At 43.7% G+C, this 25198-nt stretch overlaps 1 protein-coding gene across 2 annotated transcripts in view; it reads left to right on the top strand.

Annotated features, from left to right (window-relative positions):
- The first annotated feature begins 6042 nt into the window (after nt 1-6042).
- Nucleotides 6043-25198, top strand: part of USP25 (ubiquitin specific peptidase 25) — a 1331637-nt gene continuing 1312481 nt past the window's right edge. The window contains exon 1 of one of the 2 annotated variants that reach the window (XM_069636412.1): nt 6043-6312. In XM_069636412.1, coding sequence (XP_069492513.1) covers nt 6271-6312 — 42 coding nt within the window. In that variant the 5' untranslated portion in view covers nt 6043-6270. The remainder of the gene's footprint in view (nt 6313-25198) is intronic. The other variant, XM_069636413.1, reaches the window with a different exon arrangement.

The following is a 25198-nucleotide window of genomic DNA, read 5'->3' as shown; positions in this document are numbered from 1 at the left end:
TGTTTTTCAAACCCTTTTTTAAGTTCATTAAACACCCTTGAACTGTGGTCACTTGTGTCTGTCTTACTGTTGATACCATGCCTTTTTTACACTACCCACCCTCCAGAATTGAGAGATCTTACGTAGTGTCATGTATGCTCTATTCGTGATGTACAGTTGTATGAGCTTAAACAGGCCACTCACCATCTGAAAAAGACCTACCTAGGTCTTCCTCCCACCTGGTCCGCCCCAATCATTATATTAGTATCTCGTTCTAAGACAAATATGATGCAGCCCCTCGTTATTGGTGCCTCCTTTCCCAGGTCTCCCGCTCTCCCCGTTACCTGTGGTACAATAGGACTTCATCATCGGGTCTTTACTCGCCTTCATAAGTTCTCCGTAGCTTATCAGGGTGGCTCTCGTACTCGCCCCTTACCCTCGCTTTGACATGCTTCAGTATCCTCCTTTTGGTATGGTTTAAGCATCAGAAGGATGTTTGACTCTGTCTCCTTCCCTGCTACCCCGCCTCTGTTGCGACTCGCTCCTGGGACCTCCTTCAGGCAGGTAGGCTATCTCAATTGTTTGCAGTAGCCTGGGCAGTTCCCACCCACTGCTTTCCTTTAACCTCCCCTGAGCATCCCTTCTAATACTTCCTCTGTTCTGTGGCGTACACAGTGCGACTCAAGCACTTCCCCCTTTTTGTGATTCCCATACATGATCCGTAGCCTCACCTCTGTGTTCCCAGCTGTCTAGCTGATTCGAATCTCATGGGTCTCTCTCTCTCTCTGGTTCTCTGGTCCTTCCCATTTTACGTTGATGCTTTGGGGCTTCCCCTGGTTCGAGTTTCTTAGTCCCAATACCTAGCAGGTACGTATTCTTCCTCACCCTTAGGGTTTTACTCGTCTCAGTATTTGGCCAGTGTTTATCTTCTGCAATGACATCACAGTCAACTGGTATGGATTCATCAGACTTTGGTGGCGTGCAATGAAAAGGGAGTTTCTCATCGGAATGGGAGTCCTCTCCCTGTGCGGTCCCACGTGTCGCCACTCATAGGGGGAGTGTTACGTAGCGGGCTCACCTCCCTAGCCTCACAAGGAAAGGCTGCCCCATGAAGAGAAGTGACTGAATCCCATGATGTGTTACAATGCCCAAATGTGATTGGACTAAAGCTAGCTTGTCTTAGGGGTCTAATCCATGCTCTTAAAAGGAGTGGACATTGCCTGTCTGACATCCCCCCCCCCCAATGTGCTTGTGCTACAGGAAGTGGAGGGGACAGGAAAGAGAAAGAGAGGCAGAGAAACCCATGATGGCAGAATCTTCCCCAAACTGTACATATCTCTCTCTGGTTACACTAACCCCACCCCCTTCCCTTCTCAATAGAATAAAAGGCCATTAGAAATGCAGCACCGTGGTGTAAGGGCTTGTCTGTTGAGAATGGGTGTGCCCTTTCATTCCTGTTCCCAGGCCAGCTTCCTGTGGAGTGGCTGTCTCTGGAGAAAGGGTGTTACCTGCCCTTACAAAGGAAAAAAGAGAGGCAATCCCCCCAAGGCTACAGTCCTGCTAGTGGGCAGGGAGAGCCTTGTCTGGAATGAATACACATGACCCTTCAACAGTTGAACTAGGCCCACTGGACTGAAACATGGGCGATATAAATGCAATGTGGCTGGGATAACTATGAAGGGTGCTGCCATCATACCATAACTCCGGTATGGTTTATATTTACAGTTTACCATGCCACCAGGACAGGAGTCTAAGAGTTATGCAGTTTTTGGAACAGAAGTGCATATCTTAAATACAGCCTTTCTACTGCAGAGACTTTGCTGTCACTGCAACTGTCAAGAGGGCACATTTGACCTCTGAACCTGCTCTATGTCGCTGGTGGTGGTCAGTCATAATATCGAAAATAAAATGTCGAATTACATTAAATTCGAGAAAAAAAATGTCGAAAAAAATATTGAATTCTTTATTTTTTTATTTATATATTTTTTGGGGGTTCGGCATGTAAAAACAAAAGGTAAAAACAAAAAAAATGTAAAAAGGGGGGTTGGGGAACCCCCCCATTTTGAATAAAAAACGTATTAAAAAAGAAATTTGATTTTTTTTCGACTTTTTTTTTCTCGATTTTATGACTTTCGACATTTTTGGAGACGATATTATGACTATAAACCGTCACTAGTAGATCAGGCTCTGCGATTCAGGATACGGGGGCAGCAGGGCACAAGTACAAGTACAAGTCTTTGACGCCATATCTAGCTTCACTTTCAAGAAAGTAACCACGGTTGAAGTTAAAAAAATCATCACCTCCTTACTAACTGCAAAGGGGACAGCTGCCCCGCCCAGATCATAAAAGACGCAGCCAGAGATCTATCCCCCTTCATCACCAAACTTATCAACCTATCGTTCACTAACAACTCTGTCTCCAGCAACCTAAAACAATCCTGGGTTCTAGACACAACCATACCCACCAACTACAGACCCATCACCACAGTTCCATTCCTCTTAAAAATACTGGACAGAGTCGCCTACCTCCAAATTCAAGAATACCTGGAATCCAATCAACTGCTAGGATTACGTCAGTCTGGCTTTAGACCTCAACATGGTACAGAAACTGCCCTTGTTGATCTTAAAAGCCAGATTGATGAAATCAAAGACAAAGGCAAGACTGCACTCCTTCTCTTCTTAGACCTCTCAGGGGCCTTTGACCTGGTCGACCACAATATCCTCTGCAATCACCTGGCCACTGCAGCTCACTTCTCCTCCCCCGCCATCGCTTGGATGCAATCATTTCTGGCGAACAGAACCATGCGAGTCTTCTCCACAACAGCTGCAGCAGACCCTATACCTATCTCATGCGGGGTCCCACAAGGCTCCTGTGTCGTCCCCACTTTGTACAACATATTTACAAAGCCACTCTTTGATCAACTTGACCGCCTGGGTGTCACCTACATGAATTACGCAGATGACACCCAGATACTCCTCACTATCACAGGCAACTACCACACAGACGTCACCCGGATTAACGAAATATTCTCCATCATTCAGGCATGGATGGCCTCTCATGGCCTCTGCCTGAATGATGAGAAGACGGAGCTCCTCCTTGTCTGCTCTCCCAGCAACCTGTCCAAACTTAACCCCAACTATAACAATATCAAGATCGATGGTCACACCATCCCTATCGCCAAAAATGTGAAAACCCTTGGCTTTTATCTTGATGCCAACTCTAACCTTCACAAACAAACCAACCTGATCGCCTCTGCCGCCAAATACACCGGCAAGCTTATTAGGTCCAGTAGACCCTTCCTTTCCACCAACAGCTGCCTCACGCTTGCCAGAGCCCTCATACAGTCTAAACTAGACAACTGCAATAGTCTGTACCTAGGTGCTAACCAAACCATAATTAACAAACTACAGGTACTACAAAACAACGACCTTCACGCAGCACTCAACATTCCCGGACAAGAGCACATTTCCAATACTAGGAAATCATGCAAATGGCTCTCCATTCGACAAAAAATAGACCTGAAAACCATCTGCCTTACATCTAAGGCTCTAAACCACCTAGCCCCCCCCTATCTGTCCAACAAATTTACCTTAAAACCTGCCACAAGAACCACCAGATCATCCAACACCCTATGCTTAACAGTACCCAGATTCTCATTAAAAAGAGCGGGAGGAGCCAGTTTCACAGTACTTACCTCCCAACTCTGGAACACCCTACCCCTTAACATAAAAACCATTGAGTCCTTCCAGGTTTTTAGGAAAAATGTTATTGGTTGGCTCCTGAACAAAGAGTAATACCCAGTTAGGAAGGCACACATCCCTTTACCTAACCATGTCCGCAAAATTTGCTATGCAAATTGTTTACTTCACAACTGTATATATCACAATATGTAACTGATGTATCCTGATTTTCTTAAATTGTTTTATTTTGCAATTGTATACTTCAAAATGTAACCTTCCTCTTTAAGCACCCTTCTACCCCCGGGTATGGAGCGCTGTACAAATAAATAAACAAACAAACAAACAAGTACACACTATGCTTTTGGCATGAAGCTTATGAAAGGGGAATCTGATCAGTATATTTCCCTTCCAGAAATGTAATTACCTGTATCGTTGTGTTAATTAATGACAATCAAAAAAGTCAGGGCTTTCACACCCTTGGCAGATGGCAATCCATCACACAAGTCTGTAGCTATCCCAGCGGGTAATCTCCAAAAAGTATACTTAGAGTATCTTCATTCCCTACCTTGCAGATCCAGGCCAAAGGGTTTAACTATTTGGGAGTATTTATCCCAGCAGATCTGAAGTATCTCTATAAAATGAACCACCCCTTCCTGTGGGCTGAAACACAAGAAGAGATTCAGAGGTGGAGGAGGGTCCCTTTGTCTTGGTCGGCAAGGATAAATGCAATCAAAATGACCATACTCCCTAAATACCTGTTATATCCAGATGCTGCACATGACTGTACCTTAAGCTGCAGAGAGAGTTTACCTACTTTGGACAGCTCATACTCACATGTCGGCACTCCAGAGGGCTTATAGCATCAATATACAGGGAGGCCCATATTGGTGGCGCCCAAGGAGCCCTTTAGAGTTTGTGTGAGCTGGGAGAAGGACATTGGAAGAGGGATTTCGCATGGGCTCTGGACGTTGATGTGTAAAAAGGCCCACAAATCCTCGATTTCCATACAATACAATACAAGATGCATGAGCTTAAAATCCTCCATAGGTTAAATGTAATTGTACCTGCTTTATTTCAGTAAAACCAATAAACACAGTTTAAAAAAAAAAAAAATCCTCCATAGGTGGCACTGTACCCCATTCCGCTAGTCTAAAATTTCTAAACGACAAACCCACAGTGTAGGAGAGGTGATGAAAGTAAAGGAGAGTACTGGCACACAGTGGTGTTGTTAGATCTGGAAAAGGTCCGGGGCTACGCTAATTTTGGGACTGTCGGGACTCGGGGCTAGCTAGCCTTTTGGTTGTAGCCCAGGAGCTTCTATCCAGGGCTACAACAAAAAGACTTGGGGTTGTAGCTCCCCCAGCTACACCTCTGTGGCGGTGATGTGAGCGGATTCATGGGTTTTGGAAAGAAGTCTTAGCACGGATTAGAGACCTAGAGGGAATCTCTTACAGTACATCAATTCTGCTTGTGCTTTTTTTGGGTAATGAACGAGGAAAAAGGGGTTCAGGGGATAAGCCATACGACACACTCTTTGTTATTCGCTGCTGCATAGCAACATCATGGAAGAGACCGGTGAAGTCCATTCAAAGGGAATGTCTTGCCAAAGTTTGGGATATCTGTGTTATGGAGAGATTGATCTTCATGTTGAATGAGACAAGGGATAATCTAGAAGAGACATGGTGACCCTTTTTGGATAAGTATCAAAAGGGACATTGAGTAACGTGGTTAAACAGTCGGTCTGCATTCATTGTAAGACCGTGACTCACTCACTGCGGCAGGTGAAAAGAGCAGTGTGTCGGGAGGGGGTGAGGGAGGCAAAGAGATCATTTCTGTACAACGTTACTGTGGCTGGTGTAAAAGATATGTATATGAAGTGAATGCCCTGGACCTCTTGTTCTTACAGCAATGTAATAAAAAAAAGTTATGGAAAAAAAACATGCAGGGTTACCTCTAATGTGCCACTTTCATGGTGAGGAACAAGCCCCTAATATGTCACCCGTGGCTCCACATACGGCCTTTCGCAGAGTACACTGCTAGAAAGCCACATGTAGTAAACACAACTGCTGAGGTTGGAGGTGGGATGCTTAACGGTGAAAAAGCTGAGAGAGAGAAGGTGGTAACGCGTATACAGACTTTGAGTGGGGAAGGAGAGGTGATAACCGAGTAGGTAGAGAAAGGTTCGGCTAGTGAGGGACGGGTCGCAAGGGACTGAGTCCCACTGACTGGTCGGTCCACTCCACAGAGCCTTAACCCCAACCATAACTCTGAGGAGGGAACTGAGGCTAAGGTCGCTGTGGAGAGGCGGGGGTAGGCGGCACGGGGAGGAGTTGACAGCGGAGCTGGAGGCGGGGCATGTGTGGAGGCGGGTTTCGGACTCTGGGCTGCAAAGACGGGCGGTGGCGGCGGCAGGAGCAGCAAGTACCTCCCGGCAACGCTGGAGGAGCAGGCGGCTTCCTCTTAGATGCGTGTGGCGCATTGGCGGCCCACAGTGCAGCCAGCGCCGCGCTCTTCAGCCCGCTGACCCCTGCCTCCCTACACCGCCGCAGTGCTCGGGCCTGCTGACTCCTCTGCACCCCCTGCCCGACGCGGCCGCCGCAGGGCCGGGCCATGACCGTGGAGCAGAATGTGCTGCAGCAGACCTCGCAGAAGGTGAGTCCTGCGCCCAGGTCACACGCCCGCACCGGCGGCCGATCCCCGGGCACTCCCGCATCCGGTTATCCGCCCCTCCTCGTTGTGACAAGGCTCCTACAGCAGAGGGTGCCGTATCCTGCAGGAACCGGGCCGTTTGAGGAAATGGCCCTGTGCCCTGACATGATTCCACAGCAGAACCAGTGGTTTGCTTTATCAAGATTAACCGCTTATACCAGATGCACACACCCTAACGTTGGAGCCCCCTACAGCTGAGGCATGCCACACCTCCCCTTGCATGCCTTGATAATACCCCACCCTCTTACACCAGGAGTGCTCTCAGCGGTGCTAAACAGCCAAGCGCCCCCCCCCCGAACCCCTTAAACACAGGAGCAGCCCCCAGAAACTCATCTCTCTATTGCAGACACGTTTTTTGCGGAGCAGGTACATCCTCTTTGCGGTTCTCCACTCACCGCTAACTAAAACATGTTTAAGCCCACCACCATGGGTATAGCTAGTTCTGTTCATGTTATTTGCCAGTTGCTGCACAGCGTGTGTTTTGGACAGTGGGTTTCATAACATGGCTGAAGTAGTGGGAGGCCCTGGTTTGTAAGCACTGCTAGGGCCGGGCATAAACTCTGTGCTACCGCATTACCATGGACTGCGCTGCATATTTATTGCATGACGGGTCTGTTCTCATACCTGTCGCTGCATGTGTGCCAGAAATTGCAGTGGAAGCCCCTCCATTGGCATGCACCGTAGTCGAGCTTTTGTTGTGTGGTGGGTCTGCTCGTTCGCAAAAATGTCAACGATGGCTGCCAGCCGCTCGAAAAAGGGCAGACTTGGCATCTTTCTCTGTGATTTGTAGCATGGCTTTTATGTGAAAGGTGAACTCGCTGCACTGGCTTTCAATGCAAGGTCAGAGCCGTGCTGGTGTTCAGTAACTTTCGGTGCACGTGCCGTGGACCTGGCCAGCGTTTTGATCTAAAATGAACACACATGAGCTGTAAAATAAGTGGACGTTTTGTCAGGGCAGATGATTTGACCATATAGGGCTGCCACCCTTGCAAAAGATGCACTGGAGTGGAGCAAAGTCTGTTGCTGGCAGGTGTTCCTCGCAAAGTGCCCATTAAAGGACCATGGTTTCAGGACTCTCTTGCCATTTTAGTCGCGGGGGGGAGAGGGTGCAAATGTTTCTGCAATGACGTTCCCAAAAAAGTATGCAGGCTGTCCCCACACTGCAATGTCCCAGGGCGCAGCTACAAATGCTGTAAAGTGGCTCCGATTCTCCTCATAGATTTTAGGCCTTAGATGGCACTACCTGTTCTTCCTGTTGCCCGATCATTACAGCTCAGCAGTTGGCACTGTAGTTCCATTTTCATTTAATCTATTCATGTTATGCCCAGTATGTTTGCCAGGAAGCTAAAATGGGAAGCCTGTTTATCGGTGTTAAATTACAGGATGTTTTGGATATAGGTAGGTGGTGTTTATAACAATCGGAGGTGCCTAATGACAAATCTGCTAGAAAGCCCAGAATAGATAACTTTTAAAATGTCAGAAAACCACCCAAATAGGCTGGGTTCTCATTATTCTGAGTGGGTGATGATCGCCCCCCTCAAGAGACTGACGGATGACAACAGATTTATTTATTTTTAGTACTTTTTTTGAATATATGTTGAACATCCTCTTCCACCCAGGTCGTTAACAAAGTACTTAATAGGAGCGTGCACATAGCTTGCCACGTGAAAGAGGGGGGCGGGTCTGGCTATCTGTTGACATGTTCGAATGCACATGGTTTCTTCTTGGGACCACGGTGGAGTGTTTTGTTGACCAGCAACTTTCACCACGTTCACAGTGAAGAGAACTTCCAGAGAGGAAATGCCCCAGGCAACTATTGTGTGCAGTGGATTACATTCAATAAGCGTGCTAAAAGGTTAGCCTAGAGCGAAATTGCGTATAGAAAAAGTTGGAAACTTGATCCTCGGTGACTCATTCCAGTTCGCATAATATTGGGCCCGTGTTGGTGGCAAAGCTCGTAAATATCATAAGCCATACGTTTGTTGCTTTTTGTTGGTTTGCAACAAACCTTATTCAATTTCTAAAGCGATTTCATGTTTACGTTTCATGTGACCTGAGGTTAACTATTTATTTATTTATTTATTTATTCGTATTTGATGAGCGCGCAGCAGCCCAGGGGCATCGTGGCACTCGTTACATTGGGAGAACAAAAACTTAGTTACACATAAAAACACATATCAGCATGATTAATGTACAATTGCAAAGGACAATTTGTCCAACAAATAGTAGTGGTAGTTTTAGTTGAAGTGAGAAGTTTTTAGGTTTTTTCTAAAGGCAGGGATAGAACTTTCTGCTCTTAGGGCAGGGGGAAGCTCTTTCCATAGTTTTGGAGCTAAGTATGTGTGTATATATTATATATTTTATTTGCTTCGTTAGTGTCTTACCTACTGTTCATACTTTCTGAGTCTGACAGTGCTTCTTTTGGGCAAGTTGACCGTGCTTACATGCTCCCACAAATAACGGGATTTGGGGTTGAACGAAATGTGAATGGAGGGGTAAACGTGATTGTTCCTCCAGCACCTGCCTGTATGACATATATACCTACCTGTTATTGGACCATAAGCAAGAGCCATAAAGACAAACATAGGGCTTAGACAAGGTTGTGTATTAGCACCAGTACTGTTTAATATATGCCTAGCAGATATGGCTAAAACCCTTGATGAAACTGCATTGTGATAGGTGAGCCATCTGATCTCTTCCTTCCCTATGTGGACAATACTGTGGTCCTGGATAGCAGTCCTATTGGTCTGCAGCGATCAATTGAAACATTGCACACCTATGCTATAGAAAATAATATGGAGATCAATTCAACTAAAACAAAGGCGATGGTAATTGGAGCACCTCGAAGTAGTAAATCAAAGTTAAATTGGGGAAATAAATGGGAAAGTTCTTGAGGTTGTCATCATATGTATAGCTCAGCATGACTACCTTTGATAACTCTATTAAAACAGTAGGAACAAATAAGGAAGTAGAATATTACCAACTAGTTCCTTGCTAGTACGAGTCGCCATTCAATAGAGGGCTACCTTCAGATATACAGCACTGGCATAATACCAAGCATCTGGTATCGGCTTGAGGTGCTCAGTGACTACCACATCCACTGGTTTAACCGATTAGATGTAAATCTCTGGTGGTCGATTTTGAGAATACCCATAGAGGCCATTAGATGTGTATTGGGCCTCATATTTGTAAGGGTTCTCTGGCAGGTCTAACAGTGTAAACTATATATTAATCTCAAGATGCATCCAATAGAGTATACAAAGATGGGTTTGATAGAAAGAGATTGTATTCAATCAAGAACAGTAACCCACCAATGACAAATTTAATTATATCATCTGAAAAACAGCTGGAGAATCTCACTTTGGAACCCCCATTTAAGAACACGGAATTGAAAAGCAATTTTTATATTAAATTGAGAACCAAAGCCAGAAATTGGGATACATCGCTTAATGAGTCACTGAGTAGTAAAAAGCACTACAGACAGAATGCTAGTCAGGGGTTTAGCATAGGAAGTGTGTGTGATTACTTACTGAAATATAGTAGTTAGGACCTCAAGCGTTTTATAATACTGCTGCGATTTACTATACTATCTTGCTATGAGTCTATTGGAACTTGGGAAGGTATCCCAGAAGAAGACAGAAAAGGCTGACTTTGTAAAACCTGCCTGCAAACAATAAGACACATATTGACGGGCTGCCCCAAGTTGAAACAATATTACGTAAAAGATTACACAACACTGGTAAGCGATTTGACATCGTTCTTCCCAAGATTAATTTTGGGCTGCTATATACTCGGGGGAGGGGGGGGGTGCCCACCACATTTGGGAAAGAGTGGCGTTATTACTATATGACTAATACACACAATCTGGGTGTATCAAAATGATCATTAACGACCCGACCTACCTCATGCTGTATGCAATGAGGTCCTTGGATGCTACAAGTGATTTTAACGAATGTGGCTATAACTGTTCTTAGCAAATAAATCAAATTTAGGATAATTGTATTGGTTATTTTAGAAATGTTTTGTAATATTTGGTATGATTTATTGTAATGTTTGTATAAAATGAATTTCTTTTGTAATGTAATCAAATGTGTACGTATATTTGATTGCAAGAGGTGTTTCTGATAACTAAAGCACGAAATAACAAATAAAAATGGTGTAAGTTAAACTTACTTCTTAAGTGCCCTACTCTTAAGTTGTACATAACATTAGCAGACAGTCATTAAGGCAGCAGTGCATGTTTTTTTTCTTCGAATTGTTATTAAACTTGGGGCAGAGTAAGATTAACTGGAAACAAAGCATGTAAAGCAATTTCCACTACATAGTCTTCCTCCTCACATGAGAGTGCTCATTTGAGATGTTATTCTGCATTCCAGACTCCCTTGGGAAGGCTGTAAACAGTAGCGACATTTAAAAGAGAGAAGAGAAGTTCTGGGTGCTCACTGAGGAGCATGTTGCTAAATAACCTAAAAATGGCAGCTGCAGCCTGCCAAAAACGTACAAGGGGTCTCGTAGGTCATTGGCCATTTTAGCACAAAGTGTCCACCAATGCTTAGCGTTATGCCCTTTTAATTCTGTCCACCACAGCCGGCCCGGCGGTGCATCACCTTAAAAGTCTCCATCACTGACATTTGGCTAATGTTCAATGGTAGCTTCCTCCCAGTGCTCTGAGGATAGCACTCACCGGGAACTAGATGCTCCACTACTGCGAAGCAGCAGAGCGTTAAGTGTTTTTCTGTCTCTAATGGATGCAGACAGTGTCAGGCCAAAAATCTCTACATCCAATCACAGCGCCACAAGCATCCATGATGCTCAGACGTGGGGAAATAAAGTCTGGAGTTAAGGTGCAGTGGATGTGCTGTCAGCACCTACAACCCCTTAGGAAAGTCGTACCAGTGAGCAGCTGGCTATGCAGAAACAGATGGCACTGAGCCCCACTATGAATGATCCCCAAACTCTTCCGTTTCTGAAGAGCCTGACCATACAACGGTCATACTCTAGACAACAGAACTATCCCCTAAATGGCATATATTATATCTTACAGTCCCGAGCTTTAGACAGCAAATCTATCCCTCTTAAGGGAATAACCTCTGCCACAACAAAGTAGAAATTGTCTAGGCAATCACAGGGAACCCACGTGGCTCTCATGACCACAAATTATTTTCGTAGCTTTTCGAACCCGTGCAAGAACTACACAAACATAATTGTGACATCCTTCTCAGACCTTATGCCATTTTGTGCAAACGTTGTAAATGTTACAGCACAATTCAGTCACCTCACCCCTTCTTCTTTAGCTGCTAGAGGGTTAGATAGTACATTTTTGGCTATAGGAGACCCCAACGGGCACTAGCTCACACCTTGTGCATGTGCAATCCCATGACGGCCCTTCCCTGCCCTGGGAAGGACGGCCCCTAAAATCTGTATGAGTAAGTCATGTCTATTTTTGCCTTGGTTCCATGATTTAACTGTGGCATAAAGCTTTTCAGGGACATCGGCCAAAGACCCTTACCTAGCAGGGTTCCAGAGAGACTGACAACTCCAGATTGCAGTTTTATTGGCATGTCCATCAATGCCCCCCCACCAACTTTCTGTTGTTGCAAGCGTTCTGCTCTTCTTCCTCCAGCCGCTGCACCCCCTTTAGGCGAAGTGTTGCACTTTGAAGCTCTCCACACTCAAACTTATATCTTTCCATCTTCTTTTTACATTCTGAAGAACCCCCTGCAGGGTTGCAGGGCTTCTGGTCCCTGCTCTGATGAAAGCCTGACAAATGTCTACTTGCCATGCCCAAGACAGGCCCTGCCCTAATGGCCAAAATTCCTCGAACGCTGCTGAGCACAACATTCAAGCGTGCTAGTGTGAGATTTGAGGTGTCCCTCAGCCTGCCAACCAGCATGCCAAGTAAGATATAATGGATGAGTGCGGCCCTCAAATTTTAAGTATCCATTTCTCTGAACCAAAGGTCCTTGCCTCACATAACCCTTAGCATGTGCTTATGGTAATTGCGTGGAGTTATTTAACTTCCACTTTCCCTCATCTACCAAATCACAGGTTCTTGTTTTGTTGCACGTAGGATATAATGTATCACAGACTGAGAAAGACTGAGAGCGATTGAATGAGAGAGTCTTGACAGTGAGTGAGTGACTGAGACTGACAATGAGAGCTTGTGAAATGGGATCCATCTGCAAGAGGCCACTAATAAGATTGTGGGGTTGCATATTATTTTCCCTTGTAAGGCCTACTCCTGCCTTTCCCTGACCAATGGACTGCCTTCTAAGCTCTCCTACCACATTACAACCCACGCCCCTCCCCAACAGACCCTTGCCACAGGCCTACACATTAGCATATCAACATTAACCAAAACATGACTAAGCTCTCCTCTTGAGTCCCTTCATACTCTTCCACATCCGTGGCTAACCAGATCCAAAGAACTGTCTTGTTGTCTGTCGGGTAGTAGGCTGCTCCCTCTTGGAAAAGCTACTCCCTAGTTTCTCCACCAACCCTATAGAAAGAAAGCAGAACGGTACTTCAACCTACACCTATCCACACCACAGGTTTTGCACCTGCCTCTCCCACACAACTTATGCCCCCCCTTTTTTTTTTTCTTACAGATCCACATGCAGTGCGGCCACCAGTAGTTTTAGGACACTCTACAAGACCACTTACATTAGAAACCTGCCAGGAACAGACCTGCTTCACCTGTATTCACTGTTCTTTGTGTCTACAGTTTTTCCCTCTTCCTTTTGAAAAAAACACCGCTCTCCCCCACAAGCAGTGACCATAACCAACATAAGTGGGAACCAACCCTACAGATAATGTTTTCAGACACTTTAACTCCCTAAAAACAATATGTAAAGAACTCCTAAAAAAGAAATGGTGAGTAAAAGTGCTCCCAACAAAAAAAATAAGAAACTTGATACATAGGAGCCTCCTTTCCTTCACACAGTCTGCAGTTATGTTCAGATCAGTAGTACACATTGAGCCACAGGAAGAAGCGCTACTAATATTAGGGCCTGTTCTAAGGAGGTACACATTTACATTTTTAATGTGCATGAATAACTAGTGCAAACAAATATTTATTACAATACAAGAGTGAAAACATTTTTACTCCACTTTGAATGGATGCAACTTACTTTTTTTCTACTCCATAAAAACAATTTGACCCTCCCACCCCCACTTTAAAAAATAGGGAGTAAAATACCACTACTTCTAAATCTTATCTGGAGCACTGGTGGAACCATAAAATCCCATGTCGGGGTTTAGGAATTGCATCCAGAAAATATGTGGGGTACCTGATGCATGGTCCTGATTTTCCAGGGGTATTGTACTAAAGAAAATCGTAACAGTTTGAGGACCTGACAAACTAATACATGGTTTAAAATTAAAATTCAATGAGCAGGAGCTAAAACCAGCTCATGGGTGTCGGGCATCACCCAGTAGGCAGGAGCTACTGCTGGGGAGCCAGAAGTTAGTACACAGCACATCGGCATTTTAAGTTCTACAAGAGAGGCAAACTTTAACTTTTTGCACATTACGTATGATCTTTTTTGTTTAAATGGGTACTAGATGCGCAAGGCATACATTTTATTTGTTAAAAATTGATTAGCAGAGTTTACTTATTAACATTTTATTAGCTGTTTGATTAGCAATGTTGTACCAATATTTTTAATGTCACCAGAAGTTATTTGCATCCAAAATATAAATCTAGCATCAAAACATTATTTTTGTTTACCGCTGAAGTAAGATATTAATGAGACAAATCGGGCCTTGCAAGTTCTTTATAATTCCAGTACAACTGCAGGTTAAGTGATATAGTTTACCTATTCAACCTAAAAGAATTACACTCGAACCATAGCAACGGGTTGAAAGGGGGCCCATAGGGGTCCCTAACGTCTATGGAAACAAGGCGAGTCACCACACACGATAGATACGCCAGACACGAGGTTGTATTCCCAAAGCTAGGGTTTATTGCAAAGCAAAAGTCTCAGTTGGCCAACTCGGTCTCACGCACCGCTACGTGTATCTCTAGACCTCGAGGGAGGCAAGAGAGTGAATTACGTATATCAGTTACATATATACAAAATGCATATCAAACAATCAGCTATGACCTGTTTAACACCCCCCCTTTCATTGGGTTTCTTTGAACTTGGTGTGATGATGGACATCTCCGACAACTATGACACCTTCAAACATCTATTCTAGTAACAATTTGCAATTTGTGAGTGCGGAGGCATCTTTCAGTTGTTGAATAGAACACAGCGCTTCTGTTCTTGGAAGCAAGCTACATACGAGGGGGGGGAAGAGTTGCATTCCAAACCTTGCTATCTATTAGGTGCTGTTCGTGTCCTGGGAGCTGGCTTTAGCTATATTATTCTAACATTTTCTACCATATAAATAGACTGGCGGGCAGCTGCGAAATGATTAAATGCCCTGCAGCTCTGCTTCAAGGCTACATTTGGGAGGGAGCCGGCATTCTTCCTGGCGCTGCCTACGTTTGTGTTTCAACAAACTCTTGTTATCCTCACGGCCCTGCGGCCTTGTCCTTTTTACGTGCAGACAACTATGTTTTTACAGTCGAGCAGTGTAAGCGGAAAATATGCTGCGAAGCAATAGGAACAGAAAGCAATGAGCAATGGTTCGAAAACAAAATGGCGATTCTTGTTACATCAAAATGGCCGTTCAGTGGCAAACTTGAAAACCTATATTCTGTCATATCGTGCATGAGACGGTTGGCCCACGGCCACCAAAATACGTTTGCGGTCACACAGTAGAGGTATCCATTTTTCTAGACTGACAGGGTGACAAAAAAATGCAAAAGCGCTTTCTGTAAAATGGCGCATGTCTCCACAAACCAACTTTGTTTGGCACACTGCTGCCAGCTATGTGCAGGGGAACCTATTTGACATTTACTGCAAAAAAGTAAATGTCACATAAAAGTTTCAAGCATCCCTTATTAAAAAGGCTCTGAAAACAGTTTGGCCAGCTCTTTCCCCGCATCTAGTTAGCCTAGTGTATTCATTATGTAAGAGGAATGAAAGTAGGAGACTAAGTAGAGAGTCTCTGACTAAGTAGAGAGAACTGGTCAAACTACGTGGACTATTGTAGTTTGCTGGCATCTCACTTTCAGGGTATGTGGTATAAAACCGTGTCTGCGTTGAGCGCCAGTTGCACAGAATGCAACCGACAGGTCACAGAATTAGATTTGCCCTTAAAAGCAGTTAGCTGTGTGATCATGTACATTTTCAAAAGTGTTAACTCATTAATGTGATGCATCTTCCCCCGCCCCTCCCCCAGCAACAAAAATCTACTTAACAGTATGAGATTCAGATACACTAACCTTGACTTTACTTTAAGCCGTGGAGACTATGCAGTGTTTTACAGAGGCAATACTGTAGTTGTGCATTATGCAACAACTAAAATTGTTAGGAATGCAATTGCATGTTTGTTTTTAATAAAGTTACACACACTGGTCTTTGCAGCAGTGGATATAGTTAGCTTAATAAAAGTATTAGCCAGATACTTCTGGTTTTCAATTGTTTGAAAAAGAAAAAAACATCTTGCCTACCACTCACACAGGCCTTTGGCACTTAAGAGTGAAGGAGATAATTACTATTGCACTCTCTCTCTCCATTAGTCCCTTTTGAACTTGCAGTGAACAGACAAGAGGGTGGCAAGAGCTTTGAGATCCAGAGAGGAATTCAGGGTGAGCAGGGCTTTCATTGAACAGGGTAACTTAAATGGTTAACTTTGCTACACAAGTATCAATTTAATTAGCAAACCTACAGAATTTCATAGAAAATTGCTATGTGATGCTGCTTATTTTATGCCTTGATGTGCCTAATCATTCTTCATTAACATACTCAAAGTTAGCATCACATATCTGTTTGCAATGCACCAGTTGACCCGGGGTGCCAAAAGTAGCAGTTGTTTTCAAGCTACCCATGCTTCCCTTGGCTAGAAGCAGGAGCTAAATAGCGCCCAGCAATTTTGAACCCTGAAGAAATATCATTTTATCTCTGTATGTTATCCTCGTATAGAGTCAAACCCTACAAATTCTGTTCTATAGGGTAGCTATCTAGAACATCCATACTGCACAAACAAAATTACTCTGAAATGACAGCTAATCATATCTACGTTGGGGGATGTTATGGTTACAAGTAAAACTGAAAAACCCCAGAAATTCACCAGTTATGGTAAGCTAAGCAACCATAACTGGCGCCACCACCATGCACTGCTAAGACTAACACCCAGGACATCAAAGATGACAACACAAATGTCATTGATGACATCACATGTGAAATTAATTTTGATTAAAAGTCCCTACAAGAGACTAACAAGGGGTGCTAAAAAAGGATTTTTCTTCCTACACCGGGATGCCTGTGGCGTCCCCGTGTAGAAAGGAAAATCCTTTTCCAAGATGGCCACCATAGAAAGGGAAGGCGGGTTTCCATAAAGGGCCCCTCTTCCCTTTCCATGGCAGCCTGCAGAAGGCGGTTTCCATAAAGGGCCCCTCTTCCCTTTCCATGGCAGCCTGCAGAAGGCAAAAAGAGAACCCTATGACCATATTACCACAAGCACATTTTTCTTCCCTTTTAAACCTATCCCAATTTCGAATAACTTTACCAGAAAGCCAGTCCCAGGTGGACATGTCTGCTTTAACCCCATGTGTTGTCCCTCGTGGTTATGGCCAGTAGCCAGATTGTCCGGATCATTACCTTATTCCATGACCCGGACAATCTGGCCACTGCCCATGGCCACAGGCTACACCTCTTTCACCAAAGGTATATCACTATTTTTTGTACCTACATTATGATACTTGTCAAAAAATAAAACATGGGCACATTTGCAAAACCATGCTTTCAGGTCCTTGCCAATGCTCCTTACACAAGTTTGCTGGAATTCCACCCATTTTTTATTTTTTCAAATGTATGCACATACAATAGTCATATAAACTAGCCCCCACATGACAAGATTAATTCAGACTTTACGAAAACATTTATATCTAGATCTAAAATCTTATTGCAAACATTTGTGTAGATTTTGTCAAATTTCACCACATTTATAACCCCCTCTAATTTTGCCCCCTCTTGACAGAATCCCACCAAACTTTGCAGACTCATTCGGAATCGGGTCAAGAATATAATTGCTAAATTCCATGCAGTTTCATGAAGTGACGCCAAAGTTATAAGCCATCCAAGAACTGTTTTTCACCAACCCTGTAATGCAGAGGTGCCCGCAAACTTCACAGGACTGTTTGCTGACTTTTACAGCGAAAAACACCTGCTTTTTTTGCTTCCTGCAGCCATATACCATCCCATCCTCATCACCCTTCACCTCCCCAGAGATTATTTGATAAGTTTGACAAGTGCAATGTTGTTTTTTTTTTTTATATGTTTTACTGCAATGTCCGCGGACACCGGCCGCTGGCCTCGAATCCAAGATGGTGGGCGTTTCCAAAAATCAGACGCACTTCGCGCTTTTCATCATCCAATCAGTGGGCGCTCCGATATCCGCGGACACCACGTTGCCTTGTAAGACAATCCGAGGCCAGTACACGGACCGAACAGGGAAGTGCGTCTGCAGACCGGACACAGATATCACAAATTTTTCTTTTACTTACCTTTTGGTCGTTTAAAAAAAAATACTGGATGGATTTACATCAAATTAACATAAGAACGCTTTCGGCACCAAGCCACCGCTCCTGCTGCAAATTTGGTGAAAAACCATCCAGCGGTTGTCTATGCCTATGGAAAAAAATACTATTTTGGGACCCCCCCATAACTTTGCTCCTACCCTTGACGAAACCTCACCAAACTTGGAAAATAAATCCAGAGCGGGTCAACTACTTTTTTTTGCAAAGTCTGGTGAGGATTCGTCTCGAGGGACGAAGTTGTAAACCACCCAAAAAGTGCTCTTCCTATGGGTTTAGCAACGTAACCATAACTACAGGCCCAGTAATATATAATTTTTGTGATTTTCTTTAAAAAAAAATGTGTTTTTATTTTTTTAGATGCCGGAATCAGCTTTTATGTGATTACTAACAACATCTTCCTGCCCCCCCCCCCCCATCCCCCTGATAGCATTAAAACACCATTGCGTTATGTCTTCAGTGCCTCTTGTGTGTTAATTATAGCTCCATTTAAAAAAAATAAATAAATAAATAAAAAAATATTATTTAAAACATAAATGTTGTGTCCAGGCCTCAAAATCTGTACTCGCCAATAGCGTTTGGCGAGCAATATTTGGTAAGTAGGAAATTGTGTGCATGTGGGAGGCTGAGGGGGCACATGACGTTTTATGCCTGGCTAGTAGCTTGCAACTTTATCCCACAAAGCGTGTTTCTGCCACGGTAGGTACAGTCTACGAAACTCTCACCCATATTTGCAAAAGGGCCTATGTCAGGACAAGGATACTTTGCATTCAGCAATTGGGGGAAACCCCTGGATTAAACTTGTGGGCAGCATACCTCTCACCCTGCATGCTTTTGGTGGGTGTTGGCTGTTGTGGAATTAGTTCACTCACCCGCCAAGCCCCTTACCCAGCCATAGACTTAAATGGACAATCACTGGCTAAAAGCAAAATCCTCTTATTTTCACCCACCCTGCTGAGTCGCACGTTTGAGACGTATGTTTTAGCCATGGATCGAAATTGCTTCAAGCAATTTAGCTCCTGGCTACAGCCTTGGAGAGCCTGGTAAACCTGACACCACCATTCACTATGTGTCTGTGAAATTGTATGAAAGGTGTATTGGGAAACATCTAGAAAAAGAGAAAAGAATGAGCAACTTGGCATCACCGAAAAGAGATGGCCACAGAGATTAAAATGTGGCAATAAAGAAACTGCAACCGAGATATATGCAGAAACAGCCAGCAATAGTAGGAAGGGTGTACAGTGTGTGAATTTGTGTGCATGCCACAGTCTATAGGAAATTAAAGCAAATCCCACCATCTTTCTGGCACTTGAGATTTTCTGGCATGTGCATTTCTCAACGTTAACCCACTGTACAAAAATAGAATTTTTGTTTTCAATCTCTGCATTTCTTTTAGTCTTGCTATGCACTCCTTTCTTTATAATGTATCCCTTAACACCGCCATGCAAACGTATTCATGAGACATTTATAGCTCATAGGCCATGACGAGTAGCTCATGGTTAGTGGAAAATCTTCACATCCAGGAGCTACTTGCCGCTCCTACTCCACAAATTCCAATTTTGACCCCTTGTCTAGCGTCCATACAAATCTATTAAAAACAATATAGCGGGTGATTGTTATGCAGACAAATGTATTCTTACATTTTCAGAGAAGCTTTAACTGGTATCTGTGTTAAGGGAAAAGTATGTGTATTTTAATTTGACCTCTGTCTAGTCAATTAATGCAAGCTCAAATTAAAATATTCCTTAACGTTTATGAGGTGATCGGATCCATGTTTTGTCAGTTGATTGTAGCCCAAAAGGGAACACAGAATCGATAGAACATTACAGAATTTGTGTTCATTATAATCTTTGTTCGATAAGCACCTTTCAATATGAGCATAAGTCTTTTCCTAAAATGTAAATCGCAGTCAGCCTTCATGCCATCCAGGGAGTAGTACGTTTGTGTCATTCTTATGTGAATATATTCATAACCTTGTTCAAGCATCCATTTGTATAACCTACAGAAAAAAGACTAAATTCTAAGGTGGTGGTATGTTGTGTTTCATTTTTTTAAACCAACAAGTTCATTAATATACACCCTTAAAAGATTTTGCAAAAAGTCATAAACTCACCAACAATGGTCGTCTGCAATGTATATAGCATTTAAAATAGAAAGTCATTGGGCCTCATTACGACCCTGGCGGTACGGAAAACGGTGGTGGTAAATCTGCCACCACCGTTCTTTCCGGACCGGCTGATTAAGAGTCCTGCAGGCGGGAGGTGTCACTCCCGCCAGGTCTGACCTGGCGGGTTTAACACCACCCGCCTGCAGGCGGACATGGAAACACCTGCACTGTCATAGAGCTAGTGTTTCCATGGTCCCCATCCTCATCCCCATGGAGTTCTATGGGACTCGATGGGGATTTACCGTTTTCCGCCTCCGGAATTACTGAGTCACCGGGGTTGTAATGCCCTGGTGATTCTGGCATTCATGGAGGCGGAATGGTAATAAGAGTCTGGCGGTAACCTGCTGGAATTTCCAGCTCGGTTACCACCGGACTCGTAATAAGGCCCATTTTGTTTCTGGGTCCTCAGTGGGAACCATGTGTTTATTAATAGTTTGAAACATGAAATGTGTGTTCTGGTGCACAGGGAAGCAGTGGCACAAACTCTATGGTTTCTTACTCTACACATAATTTCAAAGGAACACTAGTCATCATACAGTGTTACCTTCCACCATTGGTGTACAGATTCGTCTGACGCAATGTGTGCGCGCTCCCAAGTGGTCCCTGTAGACAAGCACTTGAAAGACAAGACATGCTTACATAGGTGCAGACCAACATAGGGTGCCACCATCTTTAATGAAACATTTTTGCGATTGCTATAGATCGCCCCTATGAAACCAACACAAAACGTTCCAGTGAAGGGTTATCAAAAGCAAAGAAAAAATCATGATTATTGTAAGAAATTATTTTTGAAATTGCCAATTTGAAGCAGGCAAATTAAAAGCGTTCACCCTAAACCCATACTTTGCCGCAGTCAGAGCTGCCAATATGAAACTTGTGCAGATCAATTGGTTCCTTTGAGTACATATATTCAGGCCTTGCTTAAACAGGATTACCAATCTCTTTTCAAGGTGGGCTGAGGTGCACCCCCTGTCAATTCATATTCCATAAAGAGGCCAACAAGTGGTTGTCTGCCACTTGATTCCGAATGCAAGAATGATAGCTCGCAGTCCATTCTTGTATCTGCTTGTTAGATTTTCTTTCATAGAGCCGCATAAAGGTTCATTTAATGACATTCATGCTGAAGCGACTTGTGTGGGTCTGTAAAGTCCACTTTGTGATTGTGTTCAAACGCCTTGATAATCCTAGCAGTTTGATAGGCTACACAATCGCCATTTTGTAAAATGACCCACTACTAGTGCAAGACCCTGAAGTGTTATCATGGAAGAGGGTTTCGTTTTTATCGGGTGTCTTGGAGTTTGTATGTATGCCTTGCTTTGTTTCACTGTAAAACAATGTTTTTATGAGGAGATCACTTTGAATTTTTACAAACCATTTTTTTTAAAGATGTTGCTTGGGGTTTTAGCTGTTGAGACAGGTATGCCCTACAGCTCTACTTCTACCTGTCTGTTGTGTGTGCGTTATTTATTTTTCCTTTTTTTAAATTAATTTTTTAGCTCTTTGTAAATAGAGTTCACATTGAGTGTTGAATGTTCTCTTCTTGGCCTGTTTCGCATTTTTCAAGAGAATAAATATCTAATGCATAGTTCTCAATCCTATTTTTGGGCGCAGTTTCGTGTTTCTGAAAAATAGCCCAAAAGGCAAAATTGATTGGAGCGCTTGTTGGTGACTGCTTATGAAATGGAGCAAGACTTTTTTGCCTGTAGAGTCCCTATAAATCTCTGTGTGAAGATTACCTGCTTCTGCTACAATGTACACCTCAAGAAATGGGCGTTTGCTTTTACACCTTGCTACCTTAAATGTAAGATTCATTGTTAAGCCATTGGTGGAAGGAGGCAGGGTTCTCTTGAACCCCAAACCCCTCCAGATTACAAAACATTAGTAGATTGATACTACTGTTTGAGCTTTACTTTGGAATGGTTTTGTCTTGAAGGTAAATTGATTGTTTTTTTCCCCAAAATTTGAGATGTATAAAATGGTCAAATATGGATCAAAGATTGCACCCATGCTTGTTCCTTAGTTCTGTTAAAACAGTTGCTCATTAAAAAAGGTTTGAAGTGCTTGCTGTAAGTGCACGTTCCATTATGAAAGGAAAGCAAATTATTTGGTTTCAGGTGTGTCTAGGAATTCTCCTGTTACCTTTATGCTGTCCTCCTTTGGAATGTAGCATATAATGTCTTGACACTGAAAGGAATCGTCCAAAAATGTCAACCTGGGAACTGCGATGGCTGAAAATGATGACTTTCTTTATTCTTTTTAACCCCTCCCTTACATATATAGGTTTAGGGTATGATATTAATATGGGGGGGTAGGGGGGTCTCCACCCGTATATATATGTGGTGTAAAGGGTTAAAAAAAGAAAGTCGGCATTTTCGGCCGTCGCAGTGATCACACAGATCCCACTGAAAGACATCAACAAATCTTACTTTGTCAAATCTAGACCTTCGAATCATATCAGTTGAATCATTTACATATAAGACACAGGCTTCACAGAAGATATATTGTCAAGGGCTCTAGTACAGCCTTGGTAGCTAACAACACTATGGGCTTTCCTGTGGGTGCCCACATGTTTGTATGCATTTTCGTGAGATTATTCAGCTAGAGTCTTTGGATTTTCTTAGCACAGATACAGCCACTGCTTAACCTGAAGCTCTCATGAGCTTCCTGGGCTACATTTTATAACTCCTGCATTGGGTCTTTTAGTGTGGTTGCATTGGGTCTTTTAGTGTGGTTGTCATGGAGTTTCTCATAACATGTTATGATGTTGAGTGTTGCATTACTTCATTATATGAACCCTTCATCTCTTTAAGAATAACGCCTCCCATTTTGTCCACAGGATTTATTGTGATGTTCAGCATTAAATCTATCTTTCCGATTCAGTGAGATTTTCTAGGTTGTAGTTGGTATTTTTAAAAGCCTTTTGAATTGTTGCCATAGCTCGGTTCTCAAAAGTATGGTTTTCAGGTGTATTTAAAATATTGCAGTGAATGAATGTGGAGGGATGTTTAAGCCCTGTTATGTTTGTAGGGGTCTGTAAAACCTGGTCACTATAGAAATGCTTTCATTGGGTTCATTTTGGGAGATGCAGCTTTGGGAGATGCAACTTATCTTGGAAATAGCCACAATTTCAGGTAAGAACTTCCAAGTGACCCGCCAGTTTGCTTATTGGGCAAACCCGTTAGCTCGGTGTACCCTTAAGACAATTGGTCTTGGATTTTTGTAAAATATTTTTTTAAACCATTATTTAAGAAAGTGTGTTCAATATTACAACAAGAACAGTGAGTTCAGCATCGGACACAGAGACTGAAACATGAATACCATTACATTACAGTTAACGTTGTATCAGAGTAGAAGCCCGCCGCCGACAGTACATAATCGGGAGGAGCGCTGAGTGGAGCCACTCATTTCGGGACAACAGTTGACTCCGGCCACAGTCTTCGGCACTGTCAATGTTACATTGGGCAGACATAAAATTGTTGCGGTATGGGGTCCATATGTCTTTAGGCCGAGAGGTCATAGACTGTAACGGACCAGCGCTCCTCCATATCTGCTGCCCAAGCGATTGCTGCGAGCCATTGGGGAACAGTCGGGCTAGTTGGGCGGAGCCAAGACGACAGGATACATCGGACAGCTAGGAGCATACATACATGTGCAAGTTTACGTGGTCCGCCACATAGGTGTTTGAATTGATGGCATAGACAGTTCGATGGGGTGGGGAGGAGTTCAGTGTACAATACAGTCAACATGGTCTCGCACACTCCGAACCAGAACTCCTCTGGCATCGTGCAGCTCCATAACCTATGTATATAGTTTGCTTGATTTGTAGAGCATCTCGGGCATGTGGATGGGTGAGTATGTGACATGCGATGGTATAATGAAATCGGTGCAATACTTTGAACTGTATCGGGCAGAATTTCGTATTGTAGGACACATCCTGGGTTTGTAGGCACATAGATTCCCACCCCTCATCTGTAATCCGCTCCCTGAGGTCTCTGGCCAAGGCTTCTCTGAGTTTGTCAAGGGTTTACAGCAACAATCTTGCAGTTCCATGTATAGTCTGGGCAGTTCCCCCTCATAATGGTGTTGAGCAATGGTTTGTTAGGTGACTGTATCAGGAATGTGTCCCATGTGTGCTTAATTGCGCGGCGGAGCCCAGAATGCTGTAAGCATTGCGCTGATTGCCTTCTGGGGGATTTAGTCAGGTCTCAGTATTCTTCAAAGGATTCCATTTTGTAAACATCTCTGATTACTTTGTACCCATCGCAGGCCCACTGATGTGACCCGGTCTTGTTTATGTTGGAGAGTGATGGGATAAAGTTCCAAAGCGGGAAATTAGTACCCATTAGTATGGGTATGCATACAGTAATTTCACCCATGCGCTGCTTGTTGTACTTCTCTAGTACTGCCCACATGAATTGCCAGGACACAGTCAAATGCATTTTTGTATGTCCAGGGATGTGGGAAAAGCCTGCGTCCTGTGGTCTATTTGTGCCAACATGTTAAACGGGTGCTGTACGTTTAATGCTGTAGACTGGCCAGGAACACAACGTTACTGGTCTGGGTGTACGATATGTCATGTAGGGGGCCAAACGGATGGCCAGAACTTTGGCGTACGTTTTTATGTCAGAATTAATTAGTGAAAGGGGTTGGTAGGAACTGCACTGTTCGGGGGTTTACCAGGCTTGAGCAGGACTGTGATACCCCAGATGAGAGGGACTCCAATCACATCTCTAATAAATCCGGGATAAGATGGGGTTTAAAATGTTTGTAAAATTCAAGTGTCGGGCCATCTGGGGGCTTTGCTGGTTGGCAGGACTTAAATGGGGTAATGGAGCTGTCTAAGGTTTCTCTGGTGTCTGCCGAAAGGGATGTCAGCGGAAGGCCCTCCAGGTATCTGTCTATTTCCAGGGTGGTCGCTGTGTCAATGTTGGCATATAACATTGTATAGAATGCGTGGAATTCCCGACTCACCCCCTCGCTAGTGTGAACCATTGTCCCAGTTGTACTTTGTTTAG

This window comes from Ambystoma mexicanum, chromosome 7p, assembly GCF_040938575.1.
Source record: "Ambystoma mexicanum isolate Mex_15411 chromosome 7p, UKY_AmexF1_1, whole genome shotgun sequence".
NCBI classification, from domain to species: Eukaryota; Metazoa; Chordata; class Amphibia; order Caudata; family Ambystomatidae; genus Ambystoma; species Ambystoma mexicanum.
Note: the sequence above shows the minus strand (reverse complement) of the source record. Positions and strands in the feature narration are given on the sequence as shown.